Source organism: Salmo salar, chromosome ssa03 (assembly GCF_905237065.1).
Source record: "Salmo salar chromosome ssa03, Ssal_v3.1, whole genome shotgun sequence".
NCBI classification, from domain to species: domain Eukaryota; kingdom Metazoa; phylum Chordata; class Actinopteri; order Salmoniformes; family Salmonidae; genus Salmo; species Salmo salar.
In genome coordinates, this window is record NC_059444.1 from 68,053,600 (window position 1) to 68,069,478 (window position 15,879).

The 15,879-nt window shown below is 45.9% G+C and overlaps 1 protein-coding gene across 4 annotated transcripts in view; it reads left to right on the forward strand.

Annotated features, from left to right (window-relative positions):
- Positions 1 to 15,533, forward strand: part of LOC106601340 (serine/threonine-protein kinase N2) — a 42,657-nt gene extending 27,124 nt beyond the window's left edge. For 3 of the 4 annotated variants that reach the window (XM_014193475.2, XM_045716127.1, XM_014193473.2), the window contains exons 7-23: positions 107 to 320; positions 3,847 to 4,038; positions 4,132 to 4,241; positions 4,433 to 4,576; positions 6,974 to 7,046; positions 7,639 to 7,771; positions 9,309 to 9,396; positions 10,102 to 10,187; positions 10,514 to 10,586; positions 10,685 to 10,776; positions 11,152 to 11,328; positions 11,534 to 11,596; positions 11,704 to 11,780; positions 12,039 to 12,181; positions 13,314 to 13,421; positions 13,679 to 13,759; positions 14,421 to 15,533. In XM_014193475.2, coding sequence (XP_014048950.1) covers positions 107 to 320; positions 3,847 to 4,038; positions 4,132 to 4,241; positions 4,433 to 4,576; positions 6,974 to 7,046; positions 7,639 to 7,771; positions 9,309 to 9,396; positions 10,102 to 10,187; positions 10,514 to 10,586; positions 10,685 to 10,776; positions 11,152 to 11,328; positions 11,534 to 11,596; positions 11,704 to 11,780; positions 12,039 to 12,181; positions 13,314 to 13,421; positions 13,679 to 13,759; positions 14,421 to 14,624 — 2,058 coding nt within the window. In that variant the 3' untranslated portion in view covers positions 14,625 to 15,533. Of the gene's footprint in view, positions 1 to 106; positions 321 to 3,846; positions 4,039 to 4,131; positions 4,242 to 4,432; positions 4,577 to 6,973; positions 7,047 to 7,638; positions 7,772 to 9,308; positions 9,397 to 10,101; positions 10,188 to 10,513; positions 10,587 to 10,684; positions 10,777 to 11,151; positions 11,349 to 11,533; positions 11,597 to 11,703; positions 11,781 to 12,038; positions 12,182 to 13,313; positions 13,422 to 13,678; positions 13,760 to 14,420 lie in introns of those variants that run through there. The other variant, XR_006769400.1, reaches the window with a different exon arrangement.
- Positions 15,534 to 15,879: the final 346 nt, after the last annotated feature.

Sequence of the window (15,879 nt, forward strand, 5' to 3'; positions counted from 1 at the left end):
ACACACAAACACACAAAAAACACACACCATTTAGGGCACATTTAAATGCACACACACACAAACACTCACACCATTGTAACCCCCCCTTTCTCCTCTCTCCCCCCAGGCCCAGTGTGGTCTGAGTGAGTCGTCCCAGCGCTGTGACCTGCTGAGAAGCTCTCTGGAGCAGCATCTGCTGGAGTTGGCGGACGACCACCCCAAGGCCTGCCTCATCAAGGAAGAGCTGGTGCTGGCCTCCTCCTCAGCCTTCAGCTCCAGACACGGAACCCCCTATGTACACAACCAGTACAGCACCCTCTGCAAGCCCTCCCCACTCACTGGTACATACACTCATAGTCTATCACTGACTCTTACAGGCTCTCTATACACTATCACTGACTCTTACAGCTTCTCTATACCCTATCACTGACTCTTACAGCTTCTCTATACCCTTTCACTGACTCTTACAGCTTCTCTATACCCTATCACTGACTCCTACAGCTTCTCTATACCCTATCACTGACTCTTACAGCTTCTCTATACCCTTTCACTGACTCTTACAGCCTCTCTATACCCTATCACTGACTCTTACAGCCTCTCTATACCCTATCACTGACTCTTACAGCCTCTCTAAACCCTATCACTGACTCTTACAGCCTCTCTATACCCTATCACTGACTCTTACAGCCTCTCTAAACCCTATCACTGACTCTTACAGCCTCTCTAAAGCCCATCACTGACTCTTACAGCATCTCTATACCCTATCACTGACTCTTACAGCCTCTCTAAACCCTATCACTGACTCTTACAGCCTCTCTATACCCCATCACTGACTCTTACAGCCTCTCTATACCCTATCACTGACTCTTACAGCCTCTCTAAACCCTATCACTGACTCTTACAGCCTCTCTAAACCCTATCACTGACTCTTACAGCCTCTCTATACCCCATCACTGACTCTTACAGCCTCTCTATACCATATCACTGACTCTTACAGCCTCTCTATACCCTATCACTGACTCTTACAGCCTCTCTAAACCCTATCACTGACTCTTACAGCCTCTCTATACCCTATCACTGACTCTTACAGCCTCTCTAAACCCTATCACTGACTCTTACAGCCTCTCTAAACCCTATCACTGACTCTTACAGCCTCTCTAAACCCTATCACTGACTCTTACAGCCTCTCTATACCCTATCACTGACTCTTACAGCCTCTCTATACCCTATCACTGACTCTTACAGCCTCTCTAAACCCTATCACTGACTCTTACAGCCTCTCTATACCCCATCACTGACTCTTACAGCCTCTCTAAACCCTATCACTGACTCTTACAGCCTCTCTATACCCTATCACTGACTCTTACAGCCTCTCTATACCCTATCACTGACTCTTACAGCCTCTCTATACCCTATCACTGACTCTTACAGCCTCTCTAAACCCTATCACTGACTCTTACAGCCTCTCTAAACCCTATCACTGACTCTTACAGCCTCTCTATACCCTATCACTGACTCTTACAGCCTCTCTAAACCCTATCACTGACTCTTACAGCCTCTCTAAACCCCATCACTGACTCTTACAGCCTCTCTAAACCCCATCACTGACTCTTACAGCCTCTCTAAACCCTATCACTGACTCTTACAGCCTCTCTAAACCCTATCACTGACTCTTACAGCCTCTCTAAACCCTATCACTGACTGTTACGGATACAGGTATCCTGTGTGTGTATCCTGTCTGTATTTTCTTTCCTTCTCCCCTATTCACAGGTGTCGCCAATCAGTCACCAATCAGTCTGCAATTTTTATTTATTTATTTGTATTTATTTCACCTTAATTTAACCAGGTAGGCTAGTTGAGAACAAGTTCTCATTTGCAACTGCGACCTGGCCAAGATAAAGCATAGCAATTCGACACATACAACAACATAGAGTTACACATGGAATAAACAAAACATACAGTCAATAATACAGTAGAACAAAATAAAACAAAAAGTCTATATACAGTGAGTGCAAATGAGGTAAGTTAAGGCAATAAATAGGCCATGGTGGCGAAGTAATTACAATATAGCAATTAAACACTCACTGACTCTCACTGACTCTTACAGCCTCTCTATACCCTATCACTGACTCTTACAGCCTCTCTATACATTATCACTGACTCTTACAGCCTCTCTATACCCTATCACTGACTCTTACAGTCTCTCTATACCCTATCACTGACTCTTACAGCCTCTCTATACCCTATCACTGACTCTTACAGCCTCTCTAAACCCTATCACTGACTCTTACAGCCTCTCTAAACCCCATCACTGACTCTTACAGTCTCTCTATACCCTATCACTGACTCTTACAGCCTCTCTAAACCCTATCACTGACTCTTACAGCCTCTCTAAACCCTATCACTGACTCTTACAGCCTCTCTAAACCCTATCACTGACTCTTACAGCCTCTCTATACCCTATCACTGACTCTTACAGCCTCTCTATACCCTATCACTGACTCTTACAGCCTCTCTAAACCCTATCACTGACTCTTACAGCCTCTCTAAACCCTATCACTGACTCTTACAGCCTCTCTATACCCTATCACTGACTCTTACAGCCTCTCTATACCCTATCACTGACTCTTACAGCCTCTCTATACCCTATCACTGACTCTTACAGCCTCTCTAAACCCTATCACTGACTCTTACAGCCTCTCTATACCCTATCACTGACTCTTACAGCCTCTCTAAACCCTATCACTGACTCTTACAGCCTCTCTATACCCTATCACTGACTCTTACAGCCTCTCTATACCCTATCACTGACTCTTACAGCCTCTCTATACCCTATCACTGACTCTTACAGCCTCTCTATACCCTATCACTGACTCTTACAGCCTCTCTAAACCCTATCACTGACTCTTACAGCCTCTCTATAGTTTATCACTGACTCTTACAGCCTCTCTATAGTTTATCACTGACTCTTACAGCCTCTCTATACCCTATCACTGACTCTTACAGCCTCTCTAAACCCTATCACTGACTCTTACAGCCTCTCTAAACCCTATCACTGACTCTTACAGCCTCTCTATACCCTATCACTGACTCTTACAGCCTCTCTAAACCCTATCACTGACTCTTACAGCCTCTCTAAACCCTATCACTGACTCTTACAGCCTCTCTATACCCTATCACTGACTCTTACAGCCTCTCTATACCCTATCACTGACTCTTACAGCCTCTCTAAACCCTATCACTGACTCTTACAGCCTCTCTATAGTTTATCACTGACTCTTACAGCCTCTCTATACCCTATCACTGACTCTTACAGCCTCTCTAAACCCTATCACTGACTCTTACAGCCTCTCTAAACCCTATCACTGACTCTTACAGCCTCTCTAAACCCTATCACTGACTCTTACAGCCTCTCTAAACCCTATCACTGACTCTTACAGCCTCTCTATACCCTATCACTGACTCTTACAGCCTCTCTATACCCTATCACTGACTCTTACAGTCTCTCTATACCCTATCACTGACTCTTACAGCCTCTCTAAACCCTATCACTGACTCTTACAGCCTCTCTATACCCTATCACTGACTCTTACAGCTTCTCTATACCCTATCACTGACTCTTACAGCGTCTCTATTCCCTATCACTGACTCTTACAGCCTCTCTATAGTTTATTACTGACTCTTACAGCCTCTCTAAACCCTATCACTGACTCTTACAGCCTCTCTATTCCCTATCACTGACTCTTACAGCCTCTCTATAGTTTATTACTGACTCTTACAGCCTCTCTATACCCTATCACTGACCAGGTATGATTCTCTCACTTCTACTCAAACATCACATATCATCTCTCTCTCTCTCGCTCCTAGGTACCCTGCAGGTGCGTCTGCTGGGCTGTGTGGGGGTGTTGGAGGTGGTCCCGGGGCGCAGTAGAGGAACCCCGGTGGTCTTGCCTTGCTACAGCCCAGGGGACGGACGCTCCTTCAAACTCAGTGGTCTCTACAGCCGCAGCACCAGCAGCATGAGCCTCAGGATCCCCGGCAAGACCGACGAACTCTCCTGTAAGTGTGTGTGTGTGGAGGGGGTTCATATATCTGTCCATTTGTGTTGTGTAGTGAGTTTCTAAACATGTGTTATGGTATTGTGTTGAACAGCGGCGGTGAGTGCGGTGTTGAAGCTGGAGAACACAGTGGTGGGACAGACGTGCTGGAAGACAGTGGGAGAGCAGGCCTGGGACCAGACATTCACTGTAGAACTGGAGAGAGTAAGATATTACATTACACTAACACAACACACACAGAGAGAGAATGTTAACATATGTTTCCCATGCCAATAAAGCCCCTTGCATTGAATTGAGAGCGAGAGAGGCACATTGAGAATTGAGAGAGCGTGAAAAGAAGTGTATGTACAGCTATGGATGAAACAGTATGTGTGTTGACCTGTGTTTCGTCCCAGTCCAGGGAGATGGAGATAGCAGTGTACTGGAGGGACTACCGCTCCCTGTGTGCTCTCAAGTACCTGAAGCTGGAGGACTTCCTGGACAACCAGAGACACAAAGTTCAGCTGGAGCTGGAGCCTCAGGGCCTGCTGCTGGCAGAGGTACACACACCCCGCCATGAATACACACGTGTATACACACGCACATACACACATGCACGCATACACAGACAGAGACATGCGAACATGCACACACACGCACCAACACATACATCCCTGCTCAATACTGAACTATACAGTACCAGTCAAAAGTTTTGATACACCTACTCATTCAAGGGCTTTTCTTTATTTTGACTATTTTCTACATTGTAGAATAATAATGAAGACATCAAATCTATGAAATAACATATGGAATCATGTAGTAAGCAAAAAAGGGTTAAACAAATAAAAATATATTTTAGTTTTTAGTAACCACCGTTTGCCTCGATGACAGCTTTGCACACTCTTGGAATTCTCTCAACCAGCTTCATGAGGTAGTCACCTGGAATGCACCTGGAATGCATTTTGTTAAAAGTTAAGTTGTGGAATTTGTTTCCTTCTTAATGCGTTTGAGCCAATCAGTTGTGTTGTGTCAAGGTAGGGGTGGTATACAGAAGATAGCCCTATTTGGTAAAAGACCAAGTTCAAATTATGTCAAGAACAGCTCAAATAAGCAAAGAGAAACGACAGTCCATCATAACTTTAAGACATGGTCAGTCAATATGGATAATTTCAAGAACTTTGAAAGTTTATTCAAGTGCAGTCGCAAAAAACATAAAGCGCTATGATGAAACTGGCTCTCATGAGGACCGCCACAGGAAAGGAAGACCCAGAGTTACCTCTGCTGCAGAGGATAAGTTCATTAGAGTTACCAGCCTCAGAAATTGCAGCCCAAATAAATGCTTCACAGAGTTCAAGTAACAGACACATCTCAACATGAACTCTTCAGAGGGGACTACGTGGATCAGGCCTTCATGGTGAATTGCTGCAAAGAAACCACTACTAAAGAACACCAATAAGAAGAAGAGTCTTGCTTACTAAGAAACATGAGCAATGGACATTAGACCGGTGGAAATTTGTCCTTTGGTCTGGAGTCCAAATTAGACATTTTTGGTTCCAACCGCCGTGTCTTTGTGAGACTCGGTGTGGGTGAACGGATGATCTCCTCATGTGTATTTCCCACCGTAAAGCATGGAGGTTTTATGGTGTGGGGGTGCTTTGCTGGTGACACTGTCAGTGATTTATTTAGAATTCTAAACACACTTAACCAGCATGGCTACCACAGCATTCTGCAGCAATACGCCATCTCATATGGTTTGCACTTAGTGGGAATATAATTTCTTTTTCAACAGGACAATGAACCAACACACCTCCAGGCAGTGTAAGGGCAAAATTTTACCAAGGAGAGTGATGGAGTGCTGCATCAGATGACCTGGCCTCCACAATCCCCCGACCTCAACCAAATTGAGATGGTTTGGGATGAGTCGGACCGCAGAGTGAAGAAAAGCAGCCAAGTGCTCAGCATATATGGGAACTCCTTCAAGACTGTTGGAAAAGCATTCCAGGTGAATCTGGTTGAGAGGATGCCAAGAGTGTGCAAAGCTGTCCTCAAGGCAAAGGGTGGCTGCTTTGAAGAATCTCAAATATAAAATATATTTTCTGAGCCAAACCTTCATATCATAACCGCTACACACAGCCTACATCATTGTCACCATTATTAGCTAACATCATAGTCAACATAGCTACTAAAACTAACGCGTTAGTTAACCCACTACATACAGTGTAGTCAGCAAGCAGTTTAACAGTTACACCGGCGGGCACCGGTGGCAGTAAATGAATAAAACCAAAAGCTTACCTTGACTTGGAAGAGTTCCAGTGTTGGATCTCCATAGCCAGCTAGCGAACATGGCATCCCTCTCTGTTTGAGCCGGGTGTTTAAGTAGACTAAACTAGCTAGCTGCGTTCGCTAGCTAAGTAAGTGAAAGTGAAAAAAATATGAAATATCTCTTTCTTGCTTCTTCATTTTTTAAGAAATGTATTTGTTCAATTTTTTTCCCTCTGAGTCAACTACTCATTACATTTGTTTTAAGCACTGCAGTGCTAGCTAGCTGAAGTTTATGCTTTACTAGATTAATTATCTTGCAGTTCATGTTGCAAGAGCTCTGATAGGTTGGAGGACGTCCTCTGGATGTTGTCATAATTACTGTGTAAGTCTATGGAATGTGGTGAGAACCATGAGCCTCCTAGGTTTTATATTGAAGTCAATGTACCCAGAGGGTGGAAACTACCGGCTAGACTATGGTGCTACCCTACAGAGTGCTGTTGAAGCTACTGTAGACCATTGGAAAGCAGTGTGTTTTAATCAATTATGTGGTTACGTGAATATATGTAGTATAGTTTTCTCTAAAAAGGATAACTTTTTTAGATGTTTCACTTTTTTTTTCTTTTTATTAAATTCACTGAGGAGGATGGTCCCCCCCTTTCTCCTCTGAGGAGTCTCCACTGATATGTGTATTTCAGGTAATGTTCTTCAACCCAGTCATAGAGAGAGGCCCAAGACTGCAGAGACAAAAGGTTTTCTCCAAACAGCATGGTAAGATAAGTTTTTCTCAGAACAGTGTGTTGTGTTAGTATGTGTAAACTCTTAGATAAAGCCCCATCTTGTTCTTTATGTTGTCAGCAGCTGCCAAGCCTGGCTCCATGTATCCCAGCATCGCTATAGGGCTCACACCTGCATCATCTCACTGACGCCCCACTGCTTCCCCACTGAGTAGCATGGAGTTGCCCCCTAGACACTGATCTACAGTCAGTTTAGTGTTTCACCCCTAATGGGTCACTTTAGGATTGGGGGAGGTCCTAGATATGTGACTACATGCAACCTCCACCCAGAACCCACTTTGTAACTTTGTATCTCTGTGCTCTGTATTGCCATCTAGTGTTGGAATTAGCAGTGCTGTGGATTCATCTGATGGGTTTAGGTGGTTTAATGCTTTGGAGTATGACAACTTGAGTGTGTCAGGGTTGAAACTTCTTTAGTGCAATCTGGGCAGTCCTAATGGATTGAGTAAACCATGTTAAAAGTTTCTGCGTGAAGAGGATAGATTGCATTTCAGGGGGATTTGTGTTTATCAGTATATCTTATTGCCTTGTGTTTATGTTGTGTGTGTGTGTTGGGTATGTTGCAGGTAAATCGTTCCTGCGTGCTCGTCAGATGAATGTTGACATCGCCACCTGGGTCCGCCTACTGAGGAACACCATCCCTACTGGAAACAACGTTCCCAGCTACACCCCACACACACACTCACGCTCACATTCTGGGTACTGTACACACACACACTCACGCTCACATTCTGGGTACTGTACACACACACACTCACGCTCACATTCTGGGTACTGTACACACACACACTCCCGCTCACATTCTGGGTACTGTACACACACACACTCCCGCTCACATTCTGGGTACTGTACACACACACACTCACGCTCACATTCTGGGTACTGTACACACACACACTCCCGCTCACATTCTGGGTACTGTACACACACACACTCACGCTCACATTCTGGGTACTGTACACACACACACACTCCCGCTCACATTCTGGGTACTGTACACACACACACTCACGCTCACATTCTGGGTACTGTACACACACACACTCACGCTCACATTCTGGGTACTGTACACACACACACTCACGCTCACATTCTGGGTACTGTACACACACACACACTCACGCTCACATTCTGGGTACTGTACACACTCACGCTCACATTCTGGGTACTGTACACACACACTCACGCTCACATTCTGGGTACTGTACACACACACACTCACGCTCACATTCTGGGTACTGTACACACACACTCACGCTCACATTCTGGGTACTGTACACACACACACACTCACGCTCACATTCTGGGTACTGTACACACACACACTCCCGCTCACATTCTGGGTACTGTACACACACACACTCACGCTCACATTCTGGGTACTGTACACACACACACTCACGCTCACATTCTGGGTACTGTACACACACACACTCACGCTCACATTCTGGGTACACCCCACACACACACTCACGCTCACATTCTGGGTACTGTACACACACACACTCACGCTCACATTCTGGGTACACCCCACACACACACACTCACGCTCACATTCTGGGTACACCCCACACACACACTCACGCTCACATTCTGGGTACTGTACACACACACACTCACGCTCACATTCTGGGTACTGTACACACACACACTCACGCTCACATTCTGGGTACTGTACACACACACACACTCACGCTCACATTCTGGGTACTGTACACACACACACACTCACGCTCACATTCTGGGTACTGTACACACACACACACTCACGCTCACATTCTGGGTACTGTACACACACACACACACTCACGCTCACATTCTGGGTACTGTACACACACACACACTCACGCTCACATTCTGGGTACTGTACACACACACACTCACGCTCACATTCTGGGTACTGTACACACACACACTCACGCTCACATTCTGGGTACTGTACACACACACACTCACGCTCACATTCTAGGTACTGTACACACACACACTCACGCTCACATTCTGGGTACTGTACACACACACACTCACGCTCACATTCTGGGTACTGTACACACACACACACTCACGCTCACATTCTGGGTACTGTACACACACACACTCATGCTCACATTCTGGGTACTGTACACACACACACACAGAGATACCCTTTCTCACACCTCTTTAATGCTTCAGACAGCAAGCACAACATATACTGTACATGGGAAACTGTTGACGGGTGTTTCTGTGTGTGTCGTAGGGAGATCTCAGTGGAGAAGCTGACTCTGGAGAGCGACTCTCCTCCGAGACCTGAGATCAGGAGAGACGTTGTTGACACACCCCACCTGGTGAGAAGAAGAGAAGGAAGGGATGAAGAGAGGGATGGGAGGATGAGGGAAGGAGAGAGGGAGGATGTGGCAATGGAGTGATAATCATCTGATAGCCATCTCTGTAGTATCACATTCCCTTTGGCCATTCCCTCCAGAAAGCCTTTGACTAGAAAACAGTGGTTCAGTCATATTGGACTATTAGCCTAGGATGAATCTGGAGCTAGACAGAGCAGGGCCTGGGAGGAAGGAGAGGAGAGAGGTAACAATAAGAGGGGAAAGGGAGAAATCCAAACTAATTAGACCAAATTGGATTGAAGGAGCTTTAATTCGATCAAAGCCCAATCTGTATTAGATTCCCAGTGTGTAAAAAAAACATGATTGTCATGAGAGGACAGAGAGAGAGGGACAGAGGGAGGGAGAGGGAGAGAGATGCGGAGGAAGGGAGGGCCTTGGTAACAGATGGTATGGTCAGTGGGGCTGGGGGATTACTGGATTAGTTACTTTGGTGTTTTTAGAGAACTAATTAACAGTAACGAGGGAACGAGGAAGAGGAGAGGGGATTGAGCAGCCAGCCAGCAGGCAACTGGCTACTAATAATGATGAGGGACAAAATTACTGTTGCCCTGTCTCTGTTTTTCCTTCTCCCTCTCTCACCTTCTTCCTCATTCTCTCTATCTATCCCTCTTCCCTCTTTATATCTCTCTCTCTTTCTCTCACTCTCAGGAACAGCCTGTGATCGAGCCCTTGTCCCCTCCGGACCTCGCCCATGAGCGGCCAACCAGAACCCTATCCACGAGTTCCCTGCGCAGGTACAGCACCATGCAGAGTTGGCACAGTGTGTCTTCACACTCACACCTGAGTACATCCTCTCACAATATGGCCCCCACAGTATGATGCTGGGGAAACACACCCACTCACAATATGGCCACATGACCTGACCTCCTCCATAACACGTTACTGTAGCCACGGAGACATGTAACACAGCAACATGCTCTCTATAGAAGTGCTAGGTCGGCACAAAACAGATAATACTGCATCCTGTTTCTTCAGCTAGCAGATGACCATTCAACATGGTAAAGTAAACGCTATTTCAGTGATTGTGATCATTATTATTTTCTTTGTGTCCTGGTATTAGACAGAGCAAAGGCCCTCTGTGTCTGCAGGACTTCAAGCTGATCGCTGTGCTGGGCAGGGGACACTTTGGCAAAGTATGTGTCCTCACATTTCAAATATCCTCCCTTTGTTAGGAGGTTGTCCATCCAGAGGATTTAGGTAGAGATTCAGATGAACCACTGGTGTTTTCCAGGTGTTGTTGTCAGAGTACAAGAGGACAGGCAGTGTGTACGCTATCAAAGCCCTGAAGAAGGGAGACATTGTGGCGCGGGACGAAGTGGACAGGTATGGATCAACACTAGAATGCAACACAGGCCAAGACAGAACAAAGGCCAACTATATCATGCCTCTCTCTGACAATATATGACCTCCATCATGGTGAAATTACTATGACTGGATTGTCTAGTTTTATATACAGTGTGCCACAAAATGATTGTCAACACAAAACTGATCAGCAACAAACCATGGCAAACATATACACTGTACAAGTTAACTGTGTGTTTACATACTGTACTTGACATTAGACAATTGCCTCTCTTTCCTGTTGTCTTCTATCATTCTCTCCTCTCTCCCTCTCCTCTCTCCCTCTCCTCTCTCCTTCTCCTCTCTCCCTCTCCTCTCTCCTTCTCCTCTCTCCCTCTCCTCTCTCCCTCTCCTCAGTCTGATGTGTGAGAAGCGTATTTTTGAGACGGTGAACAGCTCCCACCATCCCTTCCTGGTCAACCTGTTTGCATGTTTCCAGACCCCAGAACACGTGTGCTTCGTCATGGAGTACACAGCTGGGGGTGACCTCATGATGCACATCCACACAGACGTCTTTACAGAGCCCCGAGCCGTGTGGGTACCGCTGTGTGTTGGTGTGTTCTACTGAATGTGTAACGGAACATGGGGGAGGAGCAGGCATGCTTTGAGATATGTATATTTGTGTTCATATGGTTGTGTACTGTATGCGTACTCATATACATCCACGCTCTGCTGTTACTGTCGTGTGTGTATGTCTTGACTATTTGTGTGTGAGTCTGTTTGTCTGTTCGTCCTGCAGGTTCTACGCTGCCTGTGTGGTTTTGGGCCTGCAGTTTCTTCATGACCATAAGATTGTGTACCGGTGAGTATTCTGGGTAGACATGAAAGACAGGCACCCTCTCATCCTCCTACCCCTTCATCCTCAGAGTACTCATCAATTTTGAATGAATCTTCATCCCTACTCCTCAGGGACCTTAAACTCGATAACTTGTTGCTGGATACACAGGGCTATGTGAAGATCGCAGACTTCGGGCTCTGCAAAGAGGGTATGTTCTCTATAACTTATTCATCATGTCTCCAGAGCTCTGTAAGGATGCAAGGTCATAGCGGTTGTAGTTTGGAGTACTTTTGAGTCTTTTTTATTGAAGCCTCTTTTTGCTAATGTGCTCATGTTTTTCTATATTTCTGACACAGTTTGTGTCTCTCGCTCTCCTTCCTCTCTCTGTTTTTCTCTCACAACAACCTCTCTCTCACTGCTTCTCTTTTCTTCCCTTCTCATTCCTGATCTCTCTCTACTTCCCCAGGTATGGGCTATGGGGACAGGACCAGTACATTCTGTGGTACTCCTGAGTTCCTGGCTCCAGAGATTCTGACAGACACCTCCTACACCAGGGCAGTGGACTGGTGGGGCCTGGGAGTACTGGTGTATGAGATGCTGGTGGGAGAGGTAAGAGACTTGACTCTAAAAACCTCTTCAGAGAATTATATAAATATGACCTCATACATATCTAGCCTTATTATTTAGACATGCTCTGGAACTTTGGCGACTATTAAAGTATATTTTAAACCTCCAGCTTTGGGCTGGATGTGTCAATGTGTAGTTCATACATGCATAATTAATTAGGAGAATTACTGTCTTAAATCAATTAGCCACGAAATCCCTAGTTCTGGAAGCTGTGCTACACCATTTTCCCCTCACATGGTCCAGCCCCTAGCAAAATCGAGTTCAACCAATGAGCTTCAGCCCCTCGCCATATGAGTGACAGCTAGCAAGATGCACCCATAGCAGAGCGAGAGAGGGGCAATTTCAGGGGACCACTTTCAGAACTACTGGCTAAAAAGTATACAAAAGTACCAGAGAATCCCTTTAATGAGTTAAGCCCTCACCTTTAAAGAACTATATACTTTAAGCCAGTAATATATACTATAAGCCTTTATGGTAATACAGCACTTTAGTCTATATTACATGAAGTGGTGTGTGTTTGAGCCATATGTTACATGAACTAATATAGTGTAACGACTCACTAGGCATGGCTGGTTGGATGGCAATGATGAGTAATAATGACAGAAGTCCAACACAGAGGCACAACTTAAGCCAAGCTGGCATATTTATTCAAAATAAAATGGTCACAAAGATAGTTCTCAAACTGTAACTGAAAACACAACACTCTCCCACACAGGGCTTAACTGAACTTAAAACTAGCTGGGCTGCTACCCAGCTTCACAATGTCCATGGGCTTCAAACAAATGTCTATAGAGCTCAGCCGTCAGCATCCAGCCAGGAGCTTTTCCCAAATGTCTGTAACACTCAGCCTGCAGCATTCAGCCAGTAGCTCCTCTTCTCGTGCTGAACTGAACGTGCACCTTATATGCCCCAGGTGTATTGCAGCCTAACGAGGCTGAGTGGCTTCAGGTGTGGGGCTTGGCACTGCAGCCTAGCTTGCTGCAGCCTAAACATGCTGGTTGTGGGGTGTGGCTTACACTCCAAACAGTGGCATTCCCCGGCCACATCACCGGGACGCCATAATAGGTTAAATGGGTGGCTGTGAGCGTGACAGTGTGGTCTATGTGTGTGTCAGTCTCCATTCCCAGGTGATGATGAAGAGGAGGTGTTTGACAGCATAGTGAATGACGAGGTGCGCTACCCTCGCTTCCTCTCCACAGAGGCCATCGCCATCATGAGACGGGTAAGCTCCTCCCCCAACATTCACATCCCACCAATCACCAATGGAGCAAGAGAGAATCTCATTGATTGACATGGTCAGTTTGGTAACTGTAATGGTGGAGCCATTTTGCTTCTAGTTTTCAGTCAGTGGGTTTTCTGTGAAAGTGTTTCTGATGTTTTTTCAGCTGTTTGCCATCTGTGTGTGTTGCTAGCTGATGTTGGGTCTGTGATGTGAGTTGTTATGTCTGGGTTGAGGTGTTTGTTGTTTTCTGTTGCCAGTTGTTGAGGAGGAACCCGGAGCGGCGCCTAGGCTCTGGTGAGAAAGATGCTGATGAGGTCAAGAAACAGCCTCTCTTTAGGGTGAGTCTCTCTCAAGTTCCCTCTCTCTCGCTCTCTTTCTCTCTCTCAAGTTCCCTCTCTCTCGCTCTCTTTCTCTCTCTCAAGTTCCCTCTCTCTCGCTCTCTTTCTCTCTCTCAAGTTCCCTCTCTCTCGCTCTCTTTCTCTCTCTCAAGTTCCCTCTCTCTCGCTCTCTTTCTCTCTCTCAAGTTCCCTCTCTCTCGCTCTCTTTCTCTCTCTCAAGTTCCCTCTCTCTCGCTCTCTTTCTCTCTCTCAAGTTCCCTCTCTCTCGCTCTCTTTCTCTCTCTCAAGTTCCCTCTCTCTCGCTCTCTTTCTCTCTCTCAAGTTCCCTCTCTCTCGCTCTCTTTCTCTCTCTCAAGTTCCCTCTCTCTCGCTCTCTTTCTCTCTCTCAAGTTCCCTCTCTCTCGCTCTCTTTCTCTCTCTCAAGTTCCCTCTCTCTCGCTCTCTTTCTCTCTTTCTCTCTCCCTCAAACACAGACACACATGTCATTAGTTAACATTCCTTATAAACCACTGATTAAACTCTTGTTATGTAATCAGTGAGCCTGTTAAATAGCTCCAGCATCTGCTCCAACTCTATGTGATACTGTCACGTCACGGGCTGCTGTTTTCAGCTGCATAGATGATTCTATGAACCAATCCGGTCTCTCTGTTCCCCCTCTCAGAGTATGGACTGGGAAGCGCTGCTGCAGAGGCGGCTCCCGCCCCCGTTCGTCCCCAACATCAGGGGGAGGGAGGACGTCAGCAACTTTGACGAGGAGTTCACCGCCGAGACCCCCGCCCTCACGCCGCCCCGCGAACGCCGCACCCTCTCCCGCAAGGACCAGGACTGCTTCAAAGACTTTGACTACGTCTCTGACCTCTGCTAAGGGTCAAGGTCAGACTCTCCCTTTAGACTGTGAGTGGAGCTGACGAGGGACTCTGCACTGCGAGAGGGATGTTACCAGGAGAGGCTTACTGCTGTTCTGTCCTGTCTGAACTGTGAAGAGGCAGAAGAAAGTTACCGGAGGATGTGAATGCGTGCTGCGGAGATACATTGTCAGGGATCTACTGACCTCTATGGATTTCTGGAGGGCCTTTTATCGGATGATACATGAAGATAATCCGGATGATGTAACGCTCAGTGGATGAGTGCTGGGGCACAGTGTCTGTGCAGCATAGCAACACTGGAACTGAGTGACATATTATTTCCCTATAGAAATGAATGGAGCCCACTTAAAAGATGAAAAGGATATTCTCTGTAGAAGACAGTACAGTTGGTACAGGGATCATCAGATATGATTACTCTCAAATTGACCTCTCTCTATTGCCTCTCTGCCTGCTATCTCTCCTCTCCCTTTATCGTTTGAGGCTGCTTACTGTTTCTGTGTGTAAATTCTGTTCCCATTGCTGTCGTCTAGAGTCCTGCACCTCTCATAAATGACCACAGGGTGGAGCCATAGAAAAGGTCAAGTGTTCCAAAGAAATTGAGGAGATGAGTGGGGTGCAGATTCAGTGTAGGACGAATGTCAAGGGATGCTAGTGAGGATGATGAGGGTGGAAGGTTGAGGTGTTTTTCTGTGTTTGTGCTGGGTCCTCACCATGTCATGTTACCCCTCGTCTTCAAATGGGATACTCCTCTACTCTCCTCGCTCGGTACGGCAGTGAGTTTTATCCTCAATCATTTAAAATAATTTTTCGAATTGTTTTCTGTGATTTTCGTTTCATTCTGGTGTTTGATTTGTCATTCAAGCCGATGTTCTGTCTGGAATTGTGACTTAGTAAAAATGTGAACCCAATGGACTGACTCACAGCTTTGTGACTCTTCAGCCCAATTACCATTCAGCCAGCCACATTAGCAGGAATTCTTTGAACTTATTTTTTTTTATTTTTGTGATATAAAACCTACAACATGAGTACAGTAGTGTATATAGTTAATGGATTGTCTCACAGAATCCAAACTAATATAACTACATTTGTTTGTCATCCAGGATTGTCTGAACTCGTTTTAAAGCAATGTTAATGCCTTCCGTTCTGTTTATTATGCTGAGTAATAGGAGAACAGAGCAGAGTGTGCTGCACATCACCAGACACTGTTAGCAGTAGTGGGTATACCATGAAGACACTATCAGTCCTAATGGGCCA